The sequence below is a fragment of the Myxine glutinosa genome, chromosome 12 (assembly GCF_964187855.1).
Source record: "Myxine glutinosa chromosome 12, kmMyxGlut1.1, whole genome shotgun sequence".
In the NCBI taxonomy this organism is placed as follows: Eukaryota; Metazoa; Chordata; class Myxini; order Myxiniformes; family Myxinidae; genus Myxine; species Myxine glutinosa.
In genome coordinates, this window is record NC_136272.1 from 26615726 (window position 1) to 26643716 (window position 27991).

Sequence of the window (27991 nt, forward strand, 5' to 3'; positions counted from 1 at the left end):
AAAATTCCTATTTTCATATACTTTTTATTTTTAGTCTCACTGCCTTCCATAGCTTATGAAAGATTAATAGAAGGAAAGATTCCTATCTTGTTTTGAGAATTTTTTTTTAGTATGACTATTTTTCGATCATCTTGCCCTTCAAAAATAGATTGTATTGGGTCATTTACCTGTCAGTTGTGCTCTGAAACATAAGTTGTGTTGCAGGTGTCTCCACATTAAGCATCAAACAGCACTGCATTCTATTCCTTGATCCGTTATTCCATGTCTCACTGCCTAATTCCCTTACCTGTCTCCGTGTTGTGTATGTACAGGCAGGTGAGGCGGTGCAAGCAGAGGAAGAAAGCGCTGCTTTGTGCAAACGCCGAATCGCACATTTAAAGGAGCACGCGGGCCCCGGCTGGTCGGCGGTCAACCTTTGGAAGCGGCAGCGTGTCGAGCGCATGATTGTCGACCACCTGCTTCGCTGTGGGTTTTATACAGCAGCCATCAAACTGGCACGGCAGAGTGGCATTGAGGTAGATGAACTGGTGAATTGCTGGTTTTCTGTTTGAGGAAAAGAAAAATTCTACTTGGACATACATGTTTGTTTTCTTTAAAGTCTTGCCTTATTTGATCAACATGGTTGAAAACGTGCTCCCCTCAGACCTGTGTTTTTGAGTGTTTTTATCCAGCCCAATATATTTTGAAGTATTTGAGATTTCTCCATCATGCTACTTTTTCTACCCTTTCAAGAGCCTTCACCTCTGACGTGATGATGTGATATTGAAAGGGTTGTCTGGATCGCTTTTGTGCCATCTTGCCTGGGTTGGAATCTTGACTCTGCTACAAACTACCATCGTGGTGCTTCGCCTGCAGGGCAAGCCATCGATGTGCGTGGCGCCGTCCATCCTATGAACCGTCTGCCAGCACTGGTTGTTGGTGTATGTTAAATATCCCACGCTGTCTTTCGTGAAGGGTAGGCTTGTTATTTGCCGGCATCCTGAAAAAATTACAAATTCCTGTTGATCAAACATTAGGCCTGGTCAGCCACTTCCAGAAAAACTTGAGACAGAACCGAATGGAGGAATAATTGGGGTCGTTAAAGAAGAAGATGAAGATATTTTTGAAAATTTAAAAGCATTTTTAACCCTTTAAACAGATCTAAAATATTAGGCGTTATGTTATGGACATCTTTTAATGCTCCAATTTATCTAACACAGTTATTCTAATTTTAAATTTGATCAAAATGTTAAAATGTAAAAAAAAATTGAAATTACATTTCCATTTTTGTCTTCATGGACAACTTGCTCTAAATGTAAAATGTTTTCGATTGAAATCTGACTGCTCTGCTAACTAAACATGCCATGGCTCGGCGAACTGTTTAGCCATACAAGATATTCATCGTTTGAAGAGTGATGGCTCCTCTGGGTTCTGTGCTTCCATTTTTGTCCTATGTATTGTTTGATGTTCGTGCACATGATTGATGCCTTCCCCTCATCCCTGTTCACATTATAATCACACAGCCTTCTACCCACTCATTGTGACGTGACGGCATAGTGCAAATGCTATCTATTATCTGTCTGGTGCATTTGTATTTAAAAACAAAACAAAACATTGACTCGATGTCAAGTGTTGGCTTTGTTAATGCTAACGAGTAACAAAACACTTAATTTGCTGTGCAGGCCCCTACATTTATACTCGGTCTCTCTTTTTAACCCTCTAACACGTGGATTTGGACACTCGGGTTGGAGTCTCGTTGTTCTCCATATATATTTAATACCCTGATAACGTCTCCACCGATGTCATGGACTGGAAAGGGAATAAAACATTTTCTTAAGCAGTGATTGAAATGCCATTCGGATGCGTATCGACCCCACGTGCATGTTCTGTTTAAAGGGAAGGGTCGAGGTTTTGGAAAGACATTCTGTGGATAAATAATCCATTTCTTTTGCTGACCCCATACCGATTGCAGCCTTTAGTGGGTTGTCCACCATCTCGCACATTGCTTCGACTTTGACACTTTCAGAGGTGAACATGCGCATGTTTGCGTGCTTGCTTGTCAAATTAATTACTTCCCTCTCCCCCCTTCTTTCTATCCCCATAGTCACCAGCACGCCTACATTAACCTGCAGTTGAACTATAAGACCGTTGACCTTTTTTATTGTTGTTGCCATAATCATTAATATTGTTATGAATTTGGGTAGAGTGATATATAGAGCCAGGTAGATCTGTATAGGTAGGTACTTCACTGTCGTGATAGGGAATCTACCTGTAATAAGTTCTATGTTTAGCCGGATGTCGGTATAAGCTGTATTGGTGTCCCCGCTACGAGGGGGCGGGGCATGCTAAATAGTGCAGGGATTATGGATAAAATTCCTTTGTCTGTCTGTCCCCTCTGTCGCCAACCCAGTGTCCCTTATGGCAAAGCATTCACATAGACATTAGATAGATCCCTTAGTGCACACATTAAATAATTCCTCTCCCTTACCACAACGACTTTGGGAAACAGGCAGGAAGCCAGATCGGGGCACCGCCGCATGGGCTGCAGCCAGCCACACCACCAGCTGGCCTAGCAACGAGCCTCGTGGCAGGCTATAGCCACGCCCAGGAGGACTGTGATTGGTCTGTGGAAGGGACAGAGAACTGCCCCGTGATTGGAGGGAAGGGAAGGACTGGTGGTTGGCCACGAGGTTGGCGTGACATGGTGGGCGGGAAGCACTCGGCCAATGGGAGGAAGCCAGCGGGGTAGGAAGATCCTGGAAAACGAGGGTTACCGCACTGGTTGGAGGGGAGAAAGGACTGACGTCACAGGACGAGTGATAAAACTGCTGACTCGCTGGCGTTGCGCCCTCTTCCCTCCTCCCGCGCTCTTCCCTGGCCCTTTCCGTTCCTGTCTCTCTCTGTGCTTCCCTGAAGTTCTCTTCGTGCCTCGTGTTGGAGATCGGCTTCGTGTGGAGATCGCTAGCCCTGCGTCGGACCTTTGGTGCTTTTGGCTCGTCGTGGTGCTCGGTGCTTTTTGGTGCTTTCGGTGCTGCGAGCGAACGGGACCTCGGGTGCGACTGTCGAGCTTGCAGCGAGGCGCTCGGTGAGGCCTGACGGCGCGCGAACAGGCGCGCATCGAGGCCTGTTTCCCGCCGACATTGAAGCCGCGGCGGGCTTGCGCGCTTGGAGCAGACGATTCCGTGACTGTAGACTACAGACAGATAAGCTTGCACCCACAGACGCACATAACGAACATTTATTTTGGTCATTCCTCCTTTGTCCTGCATATGAAGTCGGTGTGCGGGATCCCGATCTAGGAACATTGTTTATTTACCGCCGCGCTTCCTTGTATCCGGTTTCGTAATAAATCATTCCTTTTGTACATTTTACCCCGGATTCCCGTTTGAGTTCATTCCCTCTACAGTCGACAGGTACGCGCTTGCGCTTCTTCCCCTTCATTCTTCCTCCCGTGCTTTTATAGCCGAATCCGTATTTGATCGTCGCCTCCATTAAAGCCGTTCGGTCGTCCGTGGTCCTACGGTGTTAACCGAAGGGATCGCTCGACAATATTGTCATGCGATTCCCTCCCAGTTAACACCAGGAGAGTCACAGATGGCCAATAGCGAGCTTTTAACTCTGAAGGTGATGATCAAATGCGGATTTCACTATATATGCGCGGGAGGAAGAAAGAAGAAGAGGAAGCTGAAGACAAAGGAGAGACAAAGGAGCTTACCTGTGGTCCTGCCGCAGTCCTCAAATCTGTGGAAAATAAACTCAAACAAACACCGGGTTTAGAAATGTACAAGGAAAATAACAAAAGGATTTATTAAAACGGATGCCGATAACAAGAAAAACGCGACGGTAAAACTAAATTCCTATGGGATCCTTCACACCAGACTTGTAACACGGATAAATGGGGAATAAAAGAACTGGAAAATAATAACGTGTGGTTTATCATGCACATAGCTCTGATCAGCTTGGGGGGTCTTGCCAGGAATCGCCCAGGCCCCGGAGGTCCGGCCGGCGTTGCGCTCGCATTGGTGGGAACTAGGCCTTGTTGCACCCGTTCGCGCTGCAGCGCTCGTACTAGGCCTCGTTGCGCCCATTCACGCTGCAGCGGCAAGCCGCACGTCGTTTCCGCCTACAAAACTCTGCACATCTCCCGGTGGCGTCTCGGTCCAAGCACAATCACGTAATCGGAACGTAAAGTAGCGGAACACGGCCGGTCCAAGCACAATCACGCGAGGGAGAAGAACAAGGGAACCAGAGGAGGGCAATAGGAGGGCAAGAGGAGGGCAAGAGGAGGGCAAGAGCAGGGCAAGAGAGAAAAATGTCAGTCCTCGAGTTATTTTATCGTCGGGGTCGTGACGTCATCAGCGCTTCTCCACCAATCAGCGCGCCGCTTCTTGCTCGCCTCTGATGTCATCGGTGATCCTTGCCAATTGGCGCTCTGCTTCCCCCCTCGACCTTCCTTCCACCAATCAGCGGGTAGCTTCTTGCTCCGCCCTTGGCCAATCACGAATCCCTTCTTACCCCGGCCTTCCCGTTGGTCAACTCTCGCCCAATAGCGAGTTGCTTGTTGCTCCGCCCTAGCCAATCACGGCTCCTCGGGGCGTCTTCGGCCTGCCTGTCTTCCGTGGCGATGTAGCTGATGCGTCCAAATGGCCGTGCTCAGAACTGGCTTCCGGTTGGCTTTATGGTTATTGTTTAGCCCGGTGTTGGCTTAGCAGTTAGGGTGCCGGCTTGGGATCCTAGGATCCTGGGTTCGAATCCCGGTCGATCGCTGAATTAACGCCAGGGGGGTTGACTCAGCCTGTCATCCTTCCGAGGTTGGCAAATTGAGTACCAGCTTGCTTGGATGAATGATCACGGTGTGTACCCCGATTTAGAATAGGCACACCGTATCCCTGCACATCGTAAGAGCGTGACCAAGGGTTGGCGTCAGGAAGGGCATCCGGCCATAAAAACATTGCCTCAAACAGGGAACCATGATTGTCATGGGGCCCGCAAGGCTAACCCCCGCTCTAGCGGGGAAAATGGCCTTTAAAACGATCATCCATTCATTCATTCATTCATTCATTCATTTAGTGCTATTAATGGGCATTTCCTCACTCGTGTCTTTGGTGCAGTGCCAAGAGAGACAAAGGATAAATCACATCGGGTAAGACTTACAAGGGATAATTTATCCTGATGCCCTAAGCTAGTTAACATGCCCCGCCCCCTCGTGGCTGGGACGAAGATACACCTTACTCCGACATTCGGCTAAACAGAACTTATTACATGGTGATGGTTCTTACCTGACATCCGGAGCATGATACCTACACAAATCTACCTGACTCTACATATCACTGCCTACCCCACAGACATAACAATATGTCTTGCTTTTGCCAGGAGGCAAAAGAAACGTTTTTACAGTGTAGCCCATAGGGCAAAACATAACAAACATACTGTTCATTAGAACAATGTATGTATGTATGTATATGTATGTATGTATGTATGTACATACGTCCCCTCAAACGTATACCAATCAGAGCTGAGGATATATTGCAATTGCCATGCTCTACCTTTACGTTTTTCATTCAGTGTGAAACACAAACAAGCCGATTGTTAAAATGATCATCAAATTTCAAAAACATGGGCGTTACGGGTCTTCCAACGACACAGTACGTATAGGCCTTAGGCTTCATGCCTTCATGCCTCACCTTCAGGCCGCTTCAGACAAATTAGTCCAGGTTTATTAATACAGCAGTGTTGTTTTTGTAGTAATATAAAATATAAAAATAACCACCTTTAGAGGCGTAGTAATAAAAGCGTTAATACTAATAATATAGTAAATATAATCGTAAAACTGCAATCCCTTTGTCTTTATTGCAAAGTTTCTATATTGAAGCGGTGTATGGTTCATGAATCAATGATAAGCTGTGTACGATACAAATAACGCAAAAGTAAGGAATTAGCCTTGGTTTCTTTTTAGTAATATTATTTTCATAATGATGATAACGTAGCGTTAATATTATAGTAAATCTAATCATCACTAATCGCTTCGTAGTGACTGCAAAGTTACTGGAGGTTAAAATATATCGTCATCTATACATTAAAGTAGCGGCAGTTTTGTGTCCGTCCGTCACGCTACGTCATTACGTCTATGATGTCATTAGGACGGCTGTCTCCACCACCGACATTTTAATTTACTCGTTCACCCGATCACTACGGGAGCGGCAGGAAGGGCTATGCCTCTTTGGGGTATATAGATTACAGTTGATCTATGGTCGGGTCTCAAGAACATTAGGTGTGTTCATTTACCACGTTTCTTGTGGAGAGATCGCCAAGTTGTTTAAGCATTCGAGCAAGCACTTCATTCAAAACCATTAAGGAACGGCTGGCTTGGCAAGCGCGAGCTAGCTGCTTGGTAAATGAGCATACCCTGTCCTCCTCCCTTTCAGTTTCGTGTTAAACAGCAGGAAAAGTGGGTTTCATTGGTGGTTTTCAAAACAAAACCCTAATTGGTGGGTTTCATAAGGCTGCTACGAAAACCGCCACTAGCGGCAGAAGGGTCATGTTATTTACACAACCCTTGTGGGGTATATAGATTACAGTAGATCTTCCCTCAGTACTGCAAGTAAAACTTACCTCACGGATGTCGGGATCCCTCCAAAATTTTTTGTTGAATGTTATAAGCAGCATTAACGACTGTTTAAAAGGTAATCATATGTATTTGTGAAATGAATGATCGTTTTAAGGCCATTTTTCCCCGCTAGAGCGGGGGTTAGCCTTGTGGGCCCCATGACAATCATGGTTCCCTGTTTGAGGCAATGTTTTTTTTATGGCCGGATGCCCTTCCTGACGCCAACCCTTGGTCGTCTCTTACGATGTGCAGGGATACGGTGTACCTATTCTAAATCGGGGTACACACCGTGATCATTCATCCCAGCAAGCTGGTACTCAATTTGCCGACCTCGGAAGGATGACAGGCTGAGTCAACTCCCCTGGCGTTAATTCAGCTATCATTCATTCATTCATTCATCCTTATTACCATTCATATGTATTTGTGGTTTATAATATTTTACAAACCCGGCTCCGCTGCTGTTAGACTTCTGGTCTTGTTTTGTATGCTATTGCAAGTTATTCAGCCTTCCAATTGAAAATTATTAATGGGAACAGTAATAGTAGAGGGCTTTAAAAAATTTTGTTTTTACAATTCTCCCACAAACTTTTTTTTTTAAACTACATGGATGACACATTCGAACGTTTTATGAATCCTGAATCCCTACATATCTCAACTGAATCCTGCTGAGAAGTTTCTTGTGAATTTAAATTGCTGTGTAAAACGTTTTTGAACTCTTTTTCTCCTTCATTACCCAAGTGTCTCTGTGCCATAACTAACTATCCCATACATCGAAGGCGAGTTTGGCAAAATCTCGGTGCAATGACAGCATGACTCATTGGCTTTCTTCTTAATACCCACTGCACGTCGTACTATTTGCCGCAGTTGGAAAAAGGAATGGCTTTACATTTGGAAAAATACTGGACAATGCTTGAAGATAAATCTACTACATTCTAGTTACCTTCACCACCGAAAGTGCACAGAGGTTATGTTTTTGCCTCTGTTAGTCTGCCTGGTTTTTCTCTGTCTGTGGGCAGGATATCCCAAACGATCCCAAACCATTACGGACAGTTTCGGACTAAACTTGGTGGACAGGTTGGGTTTGTGACGAGGACGAATGTATTTAATTTTTGTGAAGAACTGGATACGATAATTTTTTAAGTGATTCATCACTATTCACAGATGGGGCCAAAACTATATACAACACGATATCTCAAAATGTTGTGGATGGATTATGACCAAACTAGGTGTATGAGTTGGCTCGATGATAAGTCGATTAGATTTTGTTCAAGGTCTGGATCGAGTTCCGGCCCATCAGTGGGATACAAAACATACTGCTCAGCCTGGCAGAGGTAAGTGCTCTGCCGGGTGTTGTTCTAGTTTTAACTGTTTTACAACTCTTTTGAAAAGCTTCATCTCCTTTTTGATTTGTAGTTTGCACCTAGTAGAGCATACCTGTCTAATAAAACGAAGAATGAGGCAATCATGCACGTTTGCCATGCTGGGACAATCCCTTGGTTATGTCTTATGTTGTTTGTCATTGCCTTCCATGTGGTTAGTCAGTGTAGGAATTTGTTATTTGAGGGTGCCGGCGATTACTCGCCTCCTCTTCATGAAAGACACCGTGGGATCTTTAATGTCCACCAATGACCAGTGCTGGCAGATGTGTCTTCGGGCTTGATTACAGTGGACGACTCGTTGCCTTGCCCTGCCTGTGCAACGCCAGGGTGGCAGTTTGTAGCTGAGTCGACATTCAAATTGCTTGAAGGCGAATGTGCATACAGTGCCTTTAGAAAGTATTCACATGCCTTGACGTTTTTCACATTTTTGTTGTTACAGCCTGAATTTAAAATGGATTCAATTGCGATATATATATATATATATATTACGGTGGAGCTTAAAAACTTTTTAAAAACTAAATTTTTATCTTTGAAAGTCTTACCCCCTTAATCTGTTCCATATAATATCGAAACACTGTATAAAAAGTGTGAGCACTAAATTATTATGTTTAGGGGTAGCTCAAGGGCCGCAAAGATTATGAAAATTATAAAAATTCAACGAATTACGAGTATATCAGACTATATCTTAATTTATTTTAAACAACACACTTGAACACAGTATTTATTTTTGAACACGTTAATAGTGAATTCTTTGTTCAGTTTCTGACAGAGTTCATAGTATCAGTCTGACAATGTCCAGCAAACCCCAAATTTATTATTTTCATGGCATCCCGGACAGTGTATGTTTTCTGCTATCAGGGTACATTCTGCGATGGTCCTCGACAACTTGCAGCAGGAATTGCAGCTGAGTTTCATCGCGGGTTATCAACCCACTGTACTCCTGAATGAGTGCCACTCCACGTTCAGCGTAGTCATTGACAACTTTTAGAGAGTTGACTGTTTCTGCAGCCTGCTTGTAGTCGTCTCTGTCATCCCACAAGTCCGGATCAACCGTGAGAAATCCATCTGGAAGTTCCATCATTCGCAGAAGTTTCATTGACCTTGCTGTGACGAAATCTTCCAAGTTCTTGTCCTTGAATGAATCAAGAGCAACAATGATTCGCTTGGAATGATCCTGATCTTGGTCTTCTTCATTCTTCATGGCACTCATCATCAGTCTCTTGGTTGCCGAACTGACCCGACTGTCGAAGAAAGCCAAGCTAACAAGTTCCTGTGACAAGTACCACACGTGATTGGAAAACTTGCTTGATGTTGACTTTGAGATGGCTGGATGGATTGATGAGTATTCAAGCAGTGACTTCAGCAGCAGCAGGTCACTGTAAGGAGCACCTGATGCTTGAGGTGCAGAGATCCAGGCTGTCAGGTAGACACGTACTGTGAATACACACACATCACGTAATCCTCTCTTTTCTGCAGGAGTCAGTTTGAATTGAGCCTTGAACATCCAGATCTTGAGACAGTATATTACTTTGGACATCCAGCGGGCGTGGTGCATTGCTCCGGGTGACATGAATCGCACTCCTCTGGCAGGAGCAGCACCGAGAAAGACAATCACAAGTTCCAAGAATTCTTTATAATCATCTCTCGGCTGACTCTGTTCAAGATGCTTGTTGGCATAATCGATAGTGCCTTGCTTTATGTCTTCCACTAGACTTGCCATGTCATCAGCTGCAATCCCTGGTTCATACTTGGCCGTGTCTATGAATCCCCAGTATTCCTGGAAGCGTTTGAAGAGTGGAACCTCGGGAGAAGATTTGGCTCCCAATCCCATACACACTTGGAACACTGCACCAATCTATCTATAATTCCAGTAATCTCTGTGTGTCTGTGTGTCTGTGTGTCTGTGACCGCTGTTTCTCGACAACCACGGGTCCGATATACTTTTAACTTGCCAGGTATATTGCTGGGGACCCGAGGATGTGCCTTTTCAAGGTTTCATATTAATCGGACAATTACTTACCGAGCTATGTCCAAAAAACGATTCAACCAATCAGAGAGCAGCGAGCTATCGCGTGTGCCGAACGTGGCGGACACACTCTGCCTCGGATGGCACATTTGAGAGCGTATTCATTTATTTCACGTTTGCAAACTATGTTGGCGCTATGTTGGCGTTAAACTATGTTTTAAAACTAATAAAAACCCCGGGGGGATTGTCACTGTACTCGCAAGCCGTTCGCCGTTCGCTTTGGCGTTGCGAATGAACCAAAACATTTCATGCACCAAACCATTTCATGTAAAGCGTTCGCCGTTCGCTTTGGCGTTGCGAATGGACCAAAACATTTCATGAACCAAACCATTTCATGTAAATAGAGGGGGGGATATAATTTTAGATATAGATATAGTACGGGCATGCCCTAGTTATTATCAATTCCATAATGTGATGCCTGCAAGCTAGTGACAAGAGCTCCTTCTCAAGCTTCTGCTCAAGGAGGACACAGGCACCAGCGATCCGACCAGTGTTTGAGCTGGTCGTGTCAAAACACATAGCTCGGATGCTGTCGGCTACGCCCCAGTCTTCAATGGCTCCAAAGACAGCAGCAGCCTGAGCCTCGCCTGTTCCAGATGGAAGCTTGGCAACTGTGAGTAGCTGAGAAACTCCTTTCCCTGAAACCAATACTGGCAGGCGATCAACCTTCTCTTTTCCAATTAGATCAAGGATCAGTTTGCCGTCCCAGTGAACAACAAGGGGAACGTTACCCTGAAACTCTGCCTTTATATTTGCAGATCTCTGGACTCGGTGTTGTACTCTTTGTCGGCGAATTGAGTCTCTGTTTAGAGCAAGTTCATCAATGTTCTGTCCCAAGCTTTTGGCAGTTTCTGCTATAACAAACTAATGTATATGTACAATGTACATATTACTACTGTAATTATTTATTTAATGGAGCACAGAGTTTTATAACTTAAAGGTTTTATCTGTGTTCCCAGTAATTAATTTTACCACAATGATTGCATGTTGTGTGTATGATGATAGGAGAGAGTGTCAATTTACTTAGTAGTTAAAATTGGGTTCTTAATTTATCAACAGAATTAATCTATTATCAGTAGTATGCGAAATAAAAGGGCGGCCGCAGGTTTGGGGTATCAGAAACTTTACCATCATTGAGCTACCCCTAAATATTGTTCAATTGTGCTCATATTTTGCCTGAATTTTTATTTCATATATAGGAACAAATTGAGAGGGTAAGACGATCATATTTCAAAAGTTCAAAAATAAGCTCCACCCTGAATTATATATATATATACCGTATATATATATATATATATATATATATATATATATATATATATATATATATATATATATATATATATATATATATATTGTTGCGGTTTTTAGAACCCTCCACTTTGTAAATATTTGTAACAATCCCCTATAAATAATCCCCTGTAAATATTCCCATTTTTGTGTAAAGGTCAAAGGTCGCACCCTAGTTAGGTCATATTGCAACACGTAGAACACCATAGGATCTTCTTTAGTTGTTTCATTACCTTCGCAAAAGCGGAAGGTTATGTTTTGATCGCTGTGTATTTATTTGTATGTCTGTGTGTGTGTGTGTGTGTGTGTGTGTGTTATTCGCATAACTCAAAAAGTATTCAACCGAATTGCATGAAATTTGGTGGGATGATTGGTTATTATACGGGACACATTTGATTAGATTTTGGGAGCAATCGGGTCAAAGGTCAAGGTCAAGGTCACGAAAAGGTCAAAATCGTATTTTTACCATAGCGCGGTCAATTTTTATCCAATTGGCATGCAACTAATGCCAAAATGTTCAGAATTCAATGCCCGATCTTGTGATATACGACATGACCCAGTGAAGACATTACCCTTGTTAGCGGTTGGGGGTCAAAGGTCAGGGGGGTCACGACCTTGCAAAATGTGCGTTTTTTGTCATAACTCGGTCAATTCTTATCCGATTTGCATGAAATCAGCACCAAACTGTTCACTGTTCTGTTCCCTACACTCCCATGCCAAGTACAGAACAGTAGCTGCGGCGAAGGTATGCGCTCTACCGAGTGCCCGTTCTAGTTAGTATGTGTTTCAGGTAAGGATCTGTTCCCAATAGTTTGACTCTGCATTGCATTAATCGAAAATAACCTAGGCCCCCTTCTCAAATTCCCATCCTATTCATTTTGCGGCTTTACCCTCTCCAAATTGGATTACGCGCCTCTCCCAGCCGCAGCCGCCTCAGCGTTCGCTGCCTTTTGGTTGTTCGCTGCCAGCCGCCATAAGCCATGCGGCGGAGTTGGAGAAGGAGGGGGAGGAGCGCCAGGAATGAGGCGTGGCCCACCAACGCACCATCAAGGGGCGGACCGGTGAGCCCTCACGACCAATCAGGGCCGAGGCAGCTCACCGATGGGCGTATCCAAAAAGGCAAGCGGCTTAATACACGATCGGCCAATATGAGCGGCCGCGTGGGACTACTTAAGGAGATGAGCCAGGGAGAGAGAAGGAGTCGAACATAAAAGAGGTGTGCCCGGGAGAACGACTTCAGCAGATGAGAGAGGAGTCGTGCGACATAGAGTGGTGAAGGAGTCCTTGCTTGCTGTTTTCACGAACTGTAGGAGGCGTGCACACTGGTTGAAGGCGAGGGAGTCGATCTATTACGTACGCAGCATCCCAGTCTCCTCCCCCCCCCCACCCACCCCCGCGCGATATATTTGTCTGGTCGTGTTCAACGACACGCGGAGCTGTTTGCCTTTTTTGTCCTCGAACCCGGAGCGTGGACCGGAGCGCGAGGTCGCAGCCGGACCTCGACGCCTACCAGCTGCCTGGACCCTTCTCTTCCTTCCCACCACCACCACCACCTTTTCGTGTAAGTGTGTTTGTTCTGTCCTGGGAGTGATATATAAGACTGTCTAAGCTTGCCCTATGTCCTTTTATTTCCTTCTTTTGTATATTCTTGTGCCTTTCGTTTCCTCTTGAGTGTTGTATAATAAATTTTGTGTTCCTTCTTATTCTTTGGGTTTTCCTCTCATTCGGTCGCTTTAGTCTTTTCCCAATTGAATACCGGTGGCACGATATAGGAACCGCTTAGAATCGGGTTTAGACTGCCGCTAATGGCTCGGGCTTCGGATTGCTAAACCGCTCGGCAATATTCCATCTTGTCCGTGGCTCGGGCAGGAGTATCGCCCTGCTTCCGACCGGAAGGAGCGCGATATCTTCTAAAGGACTCGGACGGCCAGCTTAATAGACGAGGGGATTAAACCCCCCTCGGTAAGGGGAGCGCCGTAACCCGAGATCCGCAACAATATATATACACAAAGAATTAAGTTAAGCACCCCTACACAACGAATTAAGGTAAGCACCCCCTAATATATATTCTTTGTGTATATGTATACATTGGCATATATTCTAAGGTATGTGAGGAACGTGCATTACATCGGGAATGGAACAACCTGCCACAGCAACGCATACGACGGCTTACAGGGTCTATGAGACGTAGGGTTGAGTCAGTGATCCGATCACGTGGGTCCTACACACGTTATTGACGCAAAGATCGCTAGAGGTCTTCTCAGAACAATGACTGTACGTTAGAAAACATAAACGTCATCCACACTGTCCGTGATGGACCTATAGCTCCATACTTAAATTGAGGTGAAAATATGCCTAAAATTCCCAAAAATTTTCACCTTAAATTATTCAGAATAAAATATTGAAAACGGCATGATTGTTATGTTTTTATGTGACCATAATATCACTTCTCCAGAAAATATAGCAATATCATGGGTATATTACACTGTTTTGACGACAACAAACTTGTAATGTGCGAGGTTGTAAAAAAACGGGGGGGGGTGCTTAACTTAATTCTTTGTGTATATATATTTTGTCACTGATCTACACAATACTCCATAATGTCAGTGGCATTTTATTTTTCTTACCAAATTTAAAAAAATTAAATGCATAAATATATATTTTACATAAGCATTCAACCCCCTGAGTCAATACTTCGTAGAAGCGACTGTGGCAGCGATTACAGCTTTGAGTCGTCTTGGGTATGTCTGTATCAGCTTTGCATAACTGGATTTGGAGAGTTTCTCCCATTCTTCCTTGGAGCTTGAGCCAATCTGCATCAAGTTGGATGGGGAGCATTGGTGAACAGCAATCTTCAAGTCTTTCCACAGATTCTCAAAGGGATTCAAGTCTGTGCTTTGACTGGGCCACTCAAGGACTTTCACACAATTGTTCTGAAGCCATTCAAGTGTTACTTTGGCTGCATGCTTGGGTTCATTGTCCTGTTGGAACGTAAATCTTCACCACAGTGAGGTCTTTTGCACTCTGAAGCAGTTTCTCTTCTAGGATTTTCCTGTATTTGGCTCCATTCATCCTTTTTTATTATTATTATTATTTTTTGTATAGAGATTCGAGTCTTGTGTAAGAGCTAACACATTGACCATGAAAACTCGCACAGACATATAAAACATACAATGAAGGGAGGGGGAGGGGAGGGAGAGGGAAGCACACGAGCACAACAACAGTAGAGAACAGGGATGTCGGTAGATCTGTGGAAGGGGGAGGGCTGGGGAGTAGGGAGGGGTACACGGTATAAAGCAAATGAACACAACTAGGAATTTTACTACTTGAGATTTCCGGAAAGAAGTTTGGGATTGAAAGAGGTGGATTTGGGGTGTTTAATGGGGGTAGAAAAGATCAAGGTTTTGGATGTGGGAAGATGAGAGATGGTGGTGAACAGCTGTTTTAAAGACCTGGTGGGAGGAGTGGGATTGAAAGGCGTGGGGGAGTTTTTTCCAGAGGCGGGAGAAAAGAGGAATGAAAGAGTGAAGGTGAGCAGAGAGTCTTGATTTTGGCAGTTTCACCAGAAGAGGGTTGCTGGCAGATCTTGTGTGACCTGTAGGAATATTTGGGGGACAGAGCACAGATAGAGCAAAGGTAGCAAGGCCGGAGAGGAGTCGGTCGAAGACAGAAAGACCACCCACCTACTTGTGGTGAGAGAGAGAAAAGCCCTCAGAATTGGCTTCATTGCAGGATATAAAAATGCTTCTGAATGCTTTGGTTTCAACCGCGTGAAGCCGAGCTTGGTGTGAGGCAGGAGCACCAGCCCAGAGATGAAAGCTTTGTATGTGGTGAGGAGCTCAGAAGTGCCCAGAAAGGACTTCACACGATGGAGGATGTCCAGACAGCGACTGGCTTTGGAGGCCAGCTTGGAAATGTGGTTTTCCCAGGAAGGATCATGGCAGATAGTGAGACCCAAAAGCTTGAGTGACAGAACTTCTTCAAAGAGGATTGTTCAGAAAGTAGATGGGAGGGTTGTCCAGATGGTCTTTTTGGAGAGACAAAGTGAGAGTGTGATGTTTGACAGGATTGAAAGACATGTTCCACTTGTTTGACCAGTTTCAGATATTGTCCAGGTCTGCAGAGTGAAGAGGCTGCTGCCTGTTGATATGCGGTTGAGATATGGAGCAGCAGAGAGTGGAGTCATCAGCAAAGAGATTGGATTTTCCAGTCAGAGAGATCATTAATAAAACCACCTTTAGAGGCTATTTTTCCCCGCAAGCGGGGGTTGGCCTTTTTCGGGAACCGTGGTTGTTGTTGTTTTTCGGTCCCCTTTTTGAAGCAATGTTTTACGGCCGGATGCCCTTCCTGACGCCAACCCTTTTTGCCGCCTTTAACGACAAACAGGGAATTACCAGTGAACTGGTCCTCAATTAGCCGACCTCGGAAGGATGACAGGCTGAGTCAACCCCCCTGGCGTTAATTCAGCGATCGAGATCATCGAGCGAGAGAGATCATTAATGAAGACCATAAAAAGCACAGGGCCCAGAACACTGCCTTGAGGAACTCCAGCCTGAACAGGAAGGGGAGATGAGAGAATTCCATTCAAGGCCACATGTTGACTATGACTAGAAAGGAAGTCTGCAAGCGATGTGTGGAGGAACTCCTTACAAGTTCCCTCTATCTTTACAAGTGTCCCAGACCCTACTGCTGAAAAGCATCTGCATAGCATGATGCTGCCAACACCATACTTCACGGTCGGGATGGTGTTGGATGGGTGATGAGCTGTGCTCTGTTTCCGCCAGACATAGCGCTTTGCATTTCGACTAGAGATTTCAATTTTCATCTCATTAGACCATGGAGTCGTTTGCATAATTCTCTGAGTCTTTCATGTGCCTTTTTGTAAACCCCAGGCGTGCTGTCATGTTCCTTTTCCTCAGGAGTGGCCTCCATCTGGCCATTCTCCCATAAAGCCGAGATTTGTGAAGAACTGCAGAAACTGTTGTCCTTTCAGAAGGTTCTCCCATCCCAGCCAAGGAACTGTGTCGTTCTGTCAGTGATAATTGGTTTCTTGGTCACCTCCCTAACCAAGGTCCTTCTTGTCCAGCTGTTCAATTTGGTTGGACGGCCTGTTCTGGGTAGTTCCATATTCTCTCCATTTCCTAATGATGGAGCTCACTGTGCTCTTGGGAGCTTTCAACGCTCTAGAAATTGTTTTATACCCTTCCCCAGATATATGCCTCATCACAATTCTATTTCAGAGTTCTACGGACAGTTCTTTAGACCTCATGGTGGAGTTTCTGCTCTGCCATGCACTGTCAACAGTGGGACAGTGTCAACAGTGTCAACAGTGGGACTGTCAACAGTTGTATAGAAAGGTGTGTTTCTTTCTAAATCATGGCCAATCAATTGAATTGGCCACAGGTGGATTCCAATGAAGTTGTAGAGACATCTCAAGGATGATAAAAGGAAATTGGATGTACCTGAGCTAAATTTGGAGTGTCAGAGCAAAGGGGTTGAATACTTACTTATTGACTCAAGGCATTTCAGTTTTTCATTGTACACTGCTCCATTCATATTCCATCTCCAAGGCGTTGCATGACACGCGCTGAAAAGGAGTACTCAGTTTTCACTCCGGTTTCTTGTTTGTTTTCCTTCTTTCTTACTTTTTCTTTCTTTCTTGTTTGATTGTTTGTCTGGGCTATATCTCAGCCATCCTTTGAGCTAGGAAGCTGAAACTTCGGCACAATAGTGAGCAAGTGCTTTGGCAAAAACTTTGGTTGGCGCATTTTTTGTTTTTTGATTAATGAATTCATTGATTAATTACTTAATTATTATCGATTAATTAAGTACTTGTTTATTTCCTTTCCCATCTGAGCAATATCTCAGGCACCTTTTGCATTAGGAAGCTGATATTTGGACATGCAAATGACCAAGTGATTTGGCTGTAAAAGGTTCTTTTGATTTATTGATTAACCAATTATTCGATTAATGACTTAATTTTTTTTTTTTAAGTTAAAGATTCGGATGAAATGGTGGTGGTTTCGGTATTCTATTAGCCAATTGATTCATAATTTAATTATTTTCCCATTCTTTTTCTTGAATTTTCATTATTAATCACTTGTTTATTTTCTTTCTCATTTGGGCAATGTCTCAGGCACCTTCTGAGCAAGGAAGCTGATATTCGGACACTACAGTGACCAAGTGATGTGGCTATAAAGGATATTTTTGATTTATTATGTATTGATTAATCAATTTTTTTTTTCTTCGATTGAATGAAATAAATGAATGAATGAATGATCGTTTTAAGGCCATTTTCCCCGCTAGAGCAGGGGTTAGCCTTGCGGGCCCTATGACAATCGTGGTTCCCTGTTTGAGGCAATGTTTTTATGGCCGGATGCCCTTCCTGACGCCAACCCTTAGTCGCCTCTTACGATGCGCAGGGATACGGTGTACCTATTCTAAATCGGGGTACACACCGTGATCATTCATCCCAGCAAGCTGGTACTCAATTTGCCGACCTCGGAAGGATGACAGGCTGAGTTAACCCCCCTGGCGTTAATTCAGCGATCGACCGGGATTCGAACCCAGGATTCTAGGATCCCAAGCCGGCACCCTAACCGCTAAGCCAACACCAGGCTTCGATTAATGACTTTATTTTCAAAAGGTTACAGCTTCGGATGAAACACTGGTGGTTGAGGTATGCTATTAGCCAATTGATTAAGATATTATTTTACCATCCTTATTTATTGATTTTAATTATGCAATTAATCAATTATCGTATACACTCCCCCATTAATGTCTCTATGTGCTGCACGGCGGTATCGCCAAGCGCCAAAGGCACCCAGGCAATGCAGCGCTGGAGGATATTTACTTATTTGGCATGGAGGTGGTGTACTTTGAATGCATCTTTACTTGTTTTTAATTTTTTTGTAAAAAAAATCTTTAAAAAAAAAAAAAATCATTTTGATATGATGGAGTATTATTGTTACGTTTGTGGGGTTGGGAAAGAAATACCTTAGTCCAGATAGGATTGTATAGAGTAGTGTGCTCCGAGTGTCGCGAAGAACAAACCTTCCTGTAATTTAGTCAGACGCAGATGTCCGTGTAAGCGTTATATGCCTCCATGCGATGGGTGGCGCCATGCTAATTAGTTAGGGTATAAGGGTAGATTTCCTGTGTGTAGTCGCCTCTGTATTTTTCCCTTCATTCTTATAACATTTACACCACCAGCCATGTGATCAGCACCTAAATTAAATAACGCGATCACTGACTGGATCCAGACATTACTACAACACCACCTAGTTGAATCTTCTCGATGGGCGCCAAGTGTAGCCGTGAGGCCACGCCCCAAAGGACGATTGGTTGGGGCGATGCGATGGTGCTGCACGATTGGTGAGAGTATGACGTCAGAGGGAACATTCTAGCGTCGGCGCAAAAAGGGACACGTCCTGGCATTTTCTCTCTTGCTCTGGGCTTGATCACGAGCAGTTGCATTTGCGTTCTCTCTAGGACCGGGCTCTTCGCACGGCGGTCGCACTTCCTGCTCTCTCTGTTCCTCGCACTGCGGTTGCATTCGCATACGCATTTCCTTCTCTCACTGTTCCTGGCTGGTGGAAGCGGATGCACATCTCTCTCTCCATCTCCCTCTCCCACTCCCTCCTCCTCGTGCTGGTTTGGTGCAAGCGGTCGCGCCATTGTTCTCTCTCTCTCCCTGGGCCATCGGACGAGGGGCGATTTTGGCTGCCTCACGCGGACCGGCTGGCGGCGGCGCGACTTCGTGCCATTGCGTGTTTTCCCACGCAGGGACGCGGGACCTGTGATGGCCCCGAACTGTCGTGGAGACCAGAGCTGCGTACCAGCCAACGCACCACACTACACATTAGTTTTTACATTAGTTTATTTCTCCCTGTGTCGTGTAATCGAGTCGAGTGGAGGGTCCCTCATTTTGGAATTTAGTTTTACCTTTTTTTTGCATTACATTTATTTTGCATTTATTTTCATTGAACCCATTATTTGTTACATTTTCAATTCCTTTTCTTGTGCGTTTATTTGTCTGTGGGGATTGGATAACCCCAGTCGCGTCCGTCCGTGTAGGTAAGCCCCTACTGCCCTCCACTACCCCCCCCCCCCCCCCCCCGCGCATGCACAAGGTACCGCCATAGTTTGGTATACGCCTCGGAGTTAAAGCTCGTTTGGTCATCTGTCGCCCTGAGGTCTTCACTACAGGGTAGACACATGACATTATGTATAAATCGGTAGCAAAAAATCTCAATTAAATCCATTTTAACAAAAACACAACAAAACGTGAAAAAGGTTGAGGGTTGTGAGGTTGAGGGTTGAGGCACTGGAACTCGAAGCTATCTTGCCAGCTCCTTTTTAATGCTACCGCTGTGAAATACAAAGCAAGATTGTAAGGCCAAAAAAATCAATGAAATCGTTATTTGGGTGAACTACATCTTTCTACATGAGAACCTGTGAAGGGCTATACATTTTTTTAAATTAAAAGCGGTCAGAGATCACTGATGCCTTGTCTTTGGTATAGATTCCCCATGAAATGCACAAGTTTGGCAATTATAATGTCTTGAAATCCATTCAATCATGTGAGGTGTCTGCTTGTTGCATCGGTAGGGAGGCGTGGCTGTGCTGCTCATGGATTTCTTGCCAGACCTCAGGATACGCATTTGGAATTTTGCCAAAGCTCTTGTACTTGATTGCACAATCTATTTTTTTTTAAATGAATGTGAAGGATTTCCTGCTCTAATTGGCAGTACATCCTGCTGGCACTCCATCAGAAAGGCATGTTTGACGTTTTTCTTTTTTGTATACATAGTTGAGGCTCATGGAAGAGCTAATAGTACACTGAACGGATCAGGCCACAATAGTACAAAAGTGGCAGTAGAGAGAGGGAGGAACACCAACAGCAGAGTTGAAAGCCAATATTGAGGGAGACTGACAAACAATGGGTGTGGGGAAATATGGCTGTTGAGGGGCTGTTGAGGATGCATGGGGTAGACGAGATGGATGCAGAAGGTGTACCCCTTTGAGAATTGAAGTCAAATTGGTCAACTAAAAGGGCCTGAAGATGCTACCTCCAAATTGTCCTTTCATCCCGAATGCTTGGGTGGGACAGTGTTGTAAATATCCATGATGAAGTAATAGCACCCATAATGATCAAAGTGCATGGTTCAAATGTGAATGCCACCTTCTTACTGCAGCAGTACCTCTTGGTGGTGTTAACCTTTAATGTGGATGAAACTTTGAATGGTGTGCTTCCAATTCTTACATCTGAACTTGGTTATCTTTATTACATGTATTGGTTTATGTTCTGGCAGGACCTGGTGAATATTGACATGTTTTTAACGGCCAAGGAGGTTGAAGAGTCTTTGGCCCGTCGGGAAACGGCCACCTGCCTCTCCTGGTGCCACGATAACAAGTCTCGTCTACGCAAGATGAAGGTACATGGCCTCTTGACCTTGATGTATCATCTTTGCCATTGCTTAAGACCACTCTGCTAATAAGAAGCACCAAAACTGTGGAATAGCCCTGGTGAAGTTGAAAGATTTTTGGAATTTGCACATATCCCGCTGAAGCTTCCCTCCTTTCCCTCTGGGGTTGTCTCCTTTAGAGCTCCTTGGAGTTCCGCTTGCGCATCCAGGAGTTCATCGAGCTTGTGCGTGCAAACCAGCGTTTGGAAGCCGTCCGGTAAGTCTGCACTTACCATTTGTGGTGCAGGAGGAGGGAATGCCAAATAAGCCACTTGTGTGACGAGGACATATTGACCTACCTTAGCTTGTGCTAAAACCTTGAGCTATTTTACAAATGTAACCAGTAAATTGGATGTCACTATCAAACCTATTTCTTTATTTATTTATTTTTGCAAGCCTAATAAACATGGTCTTGCCGACATAAACGTAGCTCCTATGATCCTGGAATGCTTCTCCATATAGGATGAATGAATATAAAGCAAAAGTGAATGGGTTGTCTGCAGCCATGCGCGGAAGCATCTGAGCCAGGCGGAGGGACAGCAGCTTGAGGAAGTACGGCAGGTTATGGGTATGCTTGCTTTTCCAGCGGAGACGCATCTGTCCCCATACAAGGTTGGTCTGTGCCCCATATTTCCTGTCACAACAATTGGAGACCACAAAGTGGTGGCACCACCATATTTTCCCTTCCATTCCCTGCAACAAAATGTTGGTTCGGTTCGGCAGAGGGTAGGGGGGAGGGGTGCGGATGCATGAATACATTCATCATAATCATCACCAACATCATGAGCCTTGTCCAAGTGGCTGCCTGGCCAGGCCTGACTTTCATCTGGAGCTGGTTGGGGCAATAATTTTGAATTTGAGCAGGGTACCGTCATATCTTCCATATTGTGGGCACTTAAACCATCCATAAAAAATCAATGGTGTACATTCCATTCTTTTTGTATACAGTATTCCAAATCTTCAAAAGTACATTGTATTCCATCTTTGTCTCATCTGAGAAAAGGAGTACCCGTTGATACAACACCGTGCTTGCACAATAATCGGATGATATTTTATAGTCTGATAGAGAATCAAACAGGAAGCGTGAGTGTACCATCAGGGGCATTCAAAAAGTTCCACAAACTGACAACAGGGCGTGTAAGATTGGATTCAAATCCCATATATGAAGTTTATCCATTGCCTACCAATGTGTAAATGGTTGGAGTTTGGGTGAGGAAGGGTCGACTACAAATATGGCACAATTTGGGGTCAACCGTCATTTGACGCAGCAAAATAGATTCGCATAAATCGGGTGATCTTCATCGTAAATATTGGCTGCTGATTGAACATGCCACATGAAGAGCCGGTTTAATCAAAGATGTGAAATTTTGTGTGGATATTCAAAAGTGCATTCCTTCCTTTGTACTGGAGAAGTATGGAGAAGATTGTCACGGGGCCCGCAAGGCTAACCCCCGCTCTAGCAGGGAAAATGGCCTTAAAATGCCTGTTGTTGTTACCTTCGCAAAAGCGGAAGGTTATGTTTTGATCGCTGTGTATTTATTTGTATGTCTGTGTGTGTGTGTGTGTGTGTGTATGTTATTCGCATAACTCAAAAAGTATTCAACCGAATTGCATGAAATTTGGTGGGATGATTGGTTATTATACGGGACACATTTGATTAGATTTTGGGAGCAATCGGGTCAAAGGTCAAGGTCAAGGTCACGAAAAGGTCAAAATCGTATTTTTGTTGTTCTGTTCCCTACACTCCCATGCCAATTACAGAACAGTAGCTGCGGCGAAGGTATGCGCTCTACCGAGTGCCCGTTCTAGTTTCCTTTGTACCGATTTAAATTGTGTGCCCATGTATGTCCGTCACAAGCAGCTTAAAAGCCAAACGTCGCAAGTTCAGCGCATTAGGTATCCATTTTGATTTTGCATCTCCAACAGTGATTCTATCCACCGTGCTAAGTGGAATGTTCCATGCACCAGTGGTATGGTCCTTCATTCAAAGTACGATCTGACTAATAATAAAAAAATAAATAAAATAAAAAACCACCTTTAGAGGCCATTTTTCCCCGCAAAGCGGGGGTTGGCCTTTTTCGGGCACCGTGGTTGTTGTTGTTTTTGTTGGTCCCCTTTTTGAAGCAATGTTTTACGGTCGGATGCCCTTCCTGCCGCCAACCCTGTTTGTCGCCTTTTTACGACACACAGGGAATTACCAGTGAACTGGTACTCAATTAGCCGACCTCGGAAGGATGACAGGCTGAGTCAACCCCCCTGGCGTTAATTCAGCGATCGACCGGGATTCGAACCCAGGATCCTAGGATCCTAAGCCGGCACCCTAGCCGTTACACCAACACCAGATTCAAAGTACGATCTGACTGCGAATTGATAATGGATGTTATGATTCGAGTGTAGACAGTTTGGAAAGAGGCGTGTTTATCACCTTTTTAAAAATTACATATCACTCCTGAGCATCTTGACAGTGGTGGGTTTGAATAAATGACTTTGGCTTTAAAAGTGAGATTTAAGTTGTTTTTTCACGGTAATCGAAGGCTCATTCATCTTGGAGCTTGCGTGCATTACAAGGGCATTTGGAGACAACACTGTACTTTCACTTGAGTTGCAAGGATGCGTTGATTTTTGGAGTCTGGTTGGTGACGGCAAAATATTACATTTTTGGATGAAGGCATGAATGATGAAGATGAAGGAACTTTTTCAAGGAGCCCTTTTATGGGTGCGTTGTGCATCATATTGTATCCTGGGATAGAACTTGCATGTTAGTGATGCGGTTTGCCCATTCTCAGGCAGGGATGACGCAGTGCTTCATCAGTCCATTTCTGCTTAGCCCGTTTTTATTGCTCGGCTTCACCACCATCAATCATACAATGCATCGGGCAAATTGCCTCTTTAAAACTGGCTCTTATCTATTTTGCCAAGTTCGGTCTTGGCGTCTTCTTCTTTTTTTTCTTTTTTTCCTCGATTTTGACAGTTCGCATGTCATTTTTATTTTCGACTATAAATTATCGACACCACTGTGGCCTGCAGTTCTCATAGCTCTGCCTCGCTCTTATCGGTCATGGATTGAGGCCTGCTCATGTAGCTATTGCACTACAACAATTTTATTGATGTCGTTTTTGCCGTTATTTTGAACACATCAACTCTTCTGCATCTTTGTTGTGCACCTGCTACTTGCCTCTCTCCGCAAACCCATCACACTTTTTTATAGGCTTTAAGGTTCACATACAGACAGATGCGTGAGCCAACACTATTTGATTTTTCGAACAAAGTCATTGAGATTGAGGGGAAGTAACGTCACTTCCTAGAGTACTGGGTACCATCAATGCAATATTTATGACCGCTTTTCTCTCCGCACTCAGCTTGCTTGTTTCCACCCATGGGAACGCTCTAGCCGATTGTGGAGCCATCATATATGCTTTCCAACCATCCAGGATGCTGTCGTGTTTATTTGTCTAGTGAATCCCAACACTTGTTGGGAGAAACAGTGGAGAAATAAAACTGTTGAGATTTTAATATGCAGGAAAACAAACACGACATAATGCCAATAACACCGAAGCTTTTCGTGCTGCACTCTTCAAGGCCATTCACAGCAAAGAGACCAGAAGAGATGATAACAAATGCATTTATACACATGTCTAAGTAACCGCGACACCGATTGGTTCTTCAGTCATGACGTCATTGGTGTTCTGAACACCCATTCGTTGACTGTCAGCACTGTGCCTTGCTCTGATTGGCTGGAGCGGAGTTGTCAGCGATGACGCACCATTTGCATCATTACCCTGCACAGCGGTTGTGGAAATACCTTTAATCTTTCCGTGTTGAAAGAGAACGAGAGAATGAACAAATTTCTTTTGACGATACAATGTAGGGTCCGTGGAATGGATGAATGTTGCTTCTAACATACGTCGATGTAACGTACTATGACCTCGGCTCAATATACTTTTATAAACACGTACCTGGCTGTGCAACCTCGAGTAATCTTCACCTCTCGCCGTCTGCTCACGTCAGTCAACAAGGCTGTGCTGCCCACCTCACAAATTGGCATTGTTATCTATGAGTTGAATTGCCGATGTGATTCTCGGTACATGGGCCGTACAACCCAAAAGTTAGCTGATCGTATCAAACAGCATGTCCCCCTGACGATTCGAAGAAAGAACTTGGGAGTGAGGACACAACCGATACGAGCATGCAATAACGTTCAAGGACCGTCGGCCATTTCTTTTTCTTCTTATGCCATTGCACGGCACTTGGATGCCAATCCCGATTGTGCAGACCAGTACACAACAACAACAACAACATGCATTTTAAGGCCATTTTCCCTGCGAGAGCGGGGGTTAGCCCTGCGGTCCCCATGACAATCTTCTCCATTTTGCCCTATTTTCTACATCTCTCCTTGTTAACCCCCTGGCCCGCATTTCTTCTTCCACCATCTTTAGCCAAGTCTTTCTCGGTCTTCCCCGTCCTCTACTTCCTTCTACATTCATTTCCATCACTCTTCTCAACCAGTCACTTTCATCCTTCCTCAACACATGACCAAACCATCTCAACCTGTTCCTCTTCACAGCATCAATCACAGGCTCTATTCCCATCATCTTTCGCAATTCATCATTTGTCTTCCTCTCTCTCAACGATACTCCGCACATCCGTCGAACCATTCGCATTTCCACCCTTTCCAGCCTTCGTTGCTGCTCTACGTTCATTACCCATGTCTCGCTCCCATAAATCATAACACTTCTCACACATGCAGCATACACCTTTCCCTTCAGCTTCAACGACACTCCCCTCCTCATCAGCACGCCACTCAGTTCCCGAAACTTCTTCCATGCACATCTCACTCGAGCAACCGTTGCCGAGTCTGAACCACCTTCTCCATTCAGCATGTCTCCGAGGTAGCAAAATGTTTTCACACCTTCCAGCTTCACGCCGTCTCCAAGATCCAACTCAACATTTCCTCCATCTGCAACTCCCTCTGTGCACACCTTATATTTGAATGTAGCTGCCAGATTTTGTGCAGACCAGTACAATGCAGATATGTTCAAGATGTGACTGAGTCAACCAATGGGCATTCAGAAGACCAATGACGTCATAACTGAATAAACAATCGGTGTCGCGGTTACTTAGACATGCTTATAAGCACTTGTTATCTCTTCCGGTCTCTTTGCTGTGAATGGCCTTGAAGAGTACAGCACGAAAAGCTTCGGTGTTATTGTCATCATGTCGTGTTTGTTTTCCCGTATATTAAAGTTCTGTTGTACCAAACATCTGTTTACTGCTGAGATTGTGGGCGAAAGAGCACCTTTTGTTTCATTTGCCAATAAGCCCGATGCAGTTTTCCCCCTCAGGCTGGGATATACCACCAGATGTTTAGTAACACGTCTCCGCAGGAGCTTTTGGAGCCTGGCCGCTGGAAGCTGCTTGCCCAGCAGTTTCACTACGACAACTATCGTCTCCACCAGCTCGGCAGTGACTCGGTGTTGGCCGTCACGCTGCAATGTGGCCTTTCTGCCATAAAAACCTCGTATCCACAGTTTGTTGTGTTTACTCACTTGCTATCCAACTGGGTTTGCACGTTCATATTTTTAATTGGTGGGGGATATCTTACCACAGACTACCAAGGACAAAAGTTCCTAATGGTAATTGTGTAGGCCTGTGCTAAATATTATTTACCTCCACTACGAAAGGTGGACGGAGGTCATGTCTTCATCCCTGTCTGTCAATATCCCTGTCTTGTCTTCATCCCTGTCTTGTTTTATACTTCTCACACACCCCCACCCCCTTCCCACTCCTCCCCCCCCCCAAGCCCTCTCCCTCCCACAGATCTCCCGATGTCCCTGCTCTCAAATGTTGTGTTTGTGTGCTTCCCCTTCCTTCCCCATCTTGTCTACCGCTCCCCTTATTATATACTTTGTGTCTGTTTTGATTTTTTGTGTGATAAATGTTAGCTCTTTCACGAGCCTCGATCCTGTATACAAAAACAATATATATATATATATATATAAACCACCTTTAGAGGCCATTTTTCCCCGCAAGCGGGGGTTGGCCTTTTTCGGGAACCGTGGTTGTTGTTGTTTTTTCGGTCCCCTTTTTGAAGCAATGTTTTACGGCCGGATGCCCTTCCTGACGCCAACCCTTTTTGCCGCCTTTAACGACAAGCAGGGAATTACCAGTGAACTGGTACTCAATTTGCCGACCTCGGAAGGATGACAGGCTGAGTCAACCCCCCTGGCGTTAATTCAGTGATTGACCGGGATTCGAACCCAGGATCATAGGATCCTAAGCCGGCACCCGAGCCGCTAGCCCAACACCAGGGATACTATATATATATATATATATATATATATATACAAACAACATTAATAAAAGCTGCTGCACGATGGATTGTTGCCTGGATAGAATGCATGTGACATAACCCTTCCAGTGCTCCTTAGCAATGACCCACAGACAGTGCTACAAGGAGGACGGAGCACAGCATCCGGAGTGCCCGGTGTGCAGTCGCTGGTTGAACCAGCTCGCCGCTCCGCTGCCAATGGCTTACTGCGCCAACTCTCGTCTGGTCTGCCGTATCTCGGGACAGGCAATGAACGAAAACAATCCCCCCATGGTTTTGCCCAACGGATACGTGTACAGTTACAATGTACGTGGTGCATCGAGGGTGGGGAGGGGCTGATGGGGTCAATCCCATCACTTTTGTGTTCAAAATTGGATGTACCAGTGTGGTAAATGAGTTTTTGCTGCTTCCACTTGCTTCAAAATCTTGTGTGAGTTGCCACATATACCTTGATGTGCATCCCATTGGTTCTTGTTTATTTTGTTGGTTATGATGTGGGTGAAAGCTTGCATGCACCATTATTGTGACTTTGCCAATTACAAACCTGCCTTTTTCATGCCCATAGTCGCTGCTGTCTCTACGGGAAGGAGATAAGGTGACCTGTCCACGTACGAAGGAGACGTTCAACTTCTCTCAAGTCGAAAAAGTTTTCATCATGTGACAACTGAGCCTGCAGAACCTGGAGGTGCCGTCGTAGGGAAAACCTGAGTCGAGATTGGGGACTAATTGACGTCAAACGTTGGTTCTTCAACACAACGGCATGTCCAGCTGCTTCGTTAATTTTAATAATACGTGTATCTCTGCCGGCACTGCCAGCCTTGGTTGTTAAATCTTTGCATTAAAGGCCTGTACAAAGCTGACTCTTGTCAAGGTGCAAGTCTACGTGCAGCATGCTGCAACTTGTGTTGAAATGTA

At 44.7% G+C, this 27991-nt stretch overlaps 1 protein-coding gene across 2 annotated transcripts; it reads left to right on the top strand.

Annotated features, from left to right (window-relative positions):
* Positions 1–311: 311 nt before the first annotated feature.
* MAEA (macrophage erythroblast attacher, E3 ubiquitin ligase) lies at positions 312–27936 on the top strand (the record flags this gene model as incomplete). 2 transcript variants are annotated; one of them, XM_078766618.1, is given in 7 exon segments in its annotated part: positions 312–515; positions 20596–20718; positions 20889–20965; positions 21252–21360; positions 26133–26266; positions 27190–27382; positions 27642–27936. In XM_078766618.1, coding segments are annotated over 7 exon segments (936 nt in total), but the record flags the coding sequence as incomplete, so codon positions are not given.
* Positions 27937–27991: the final 55 nt, after the last annotated feature.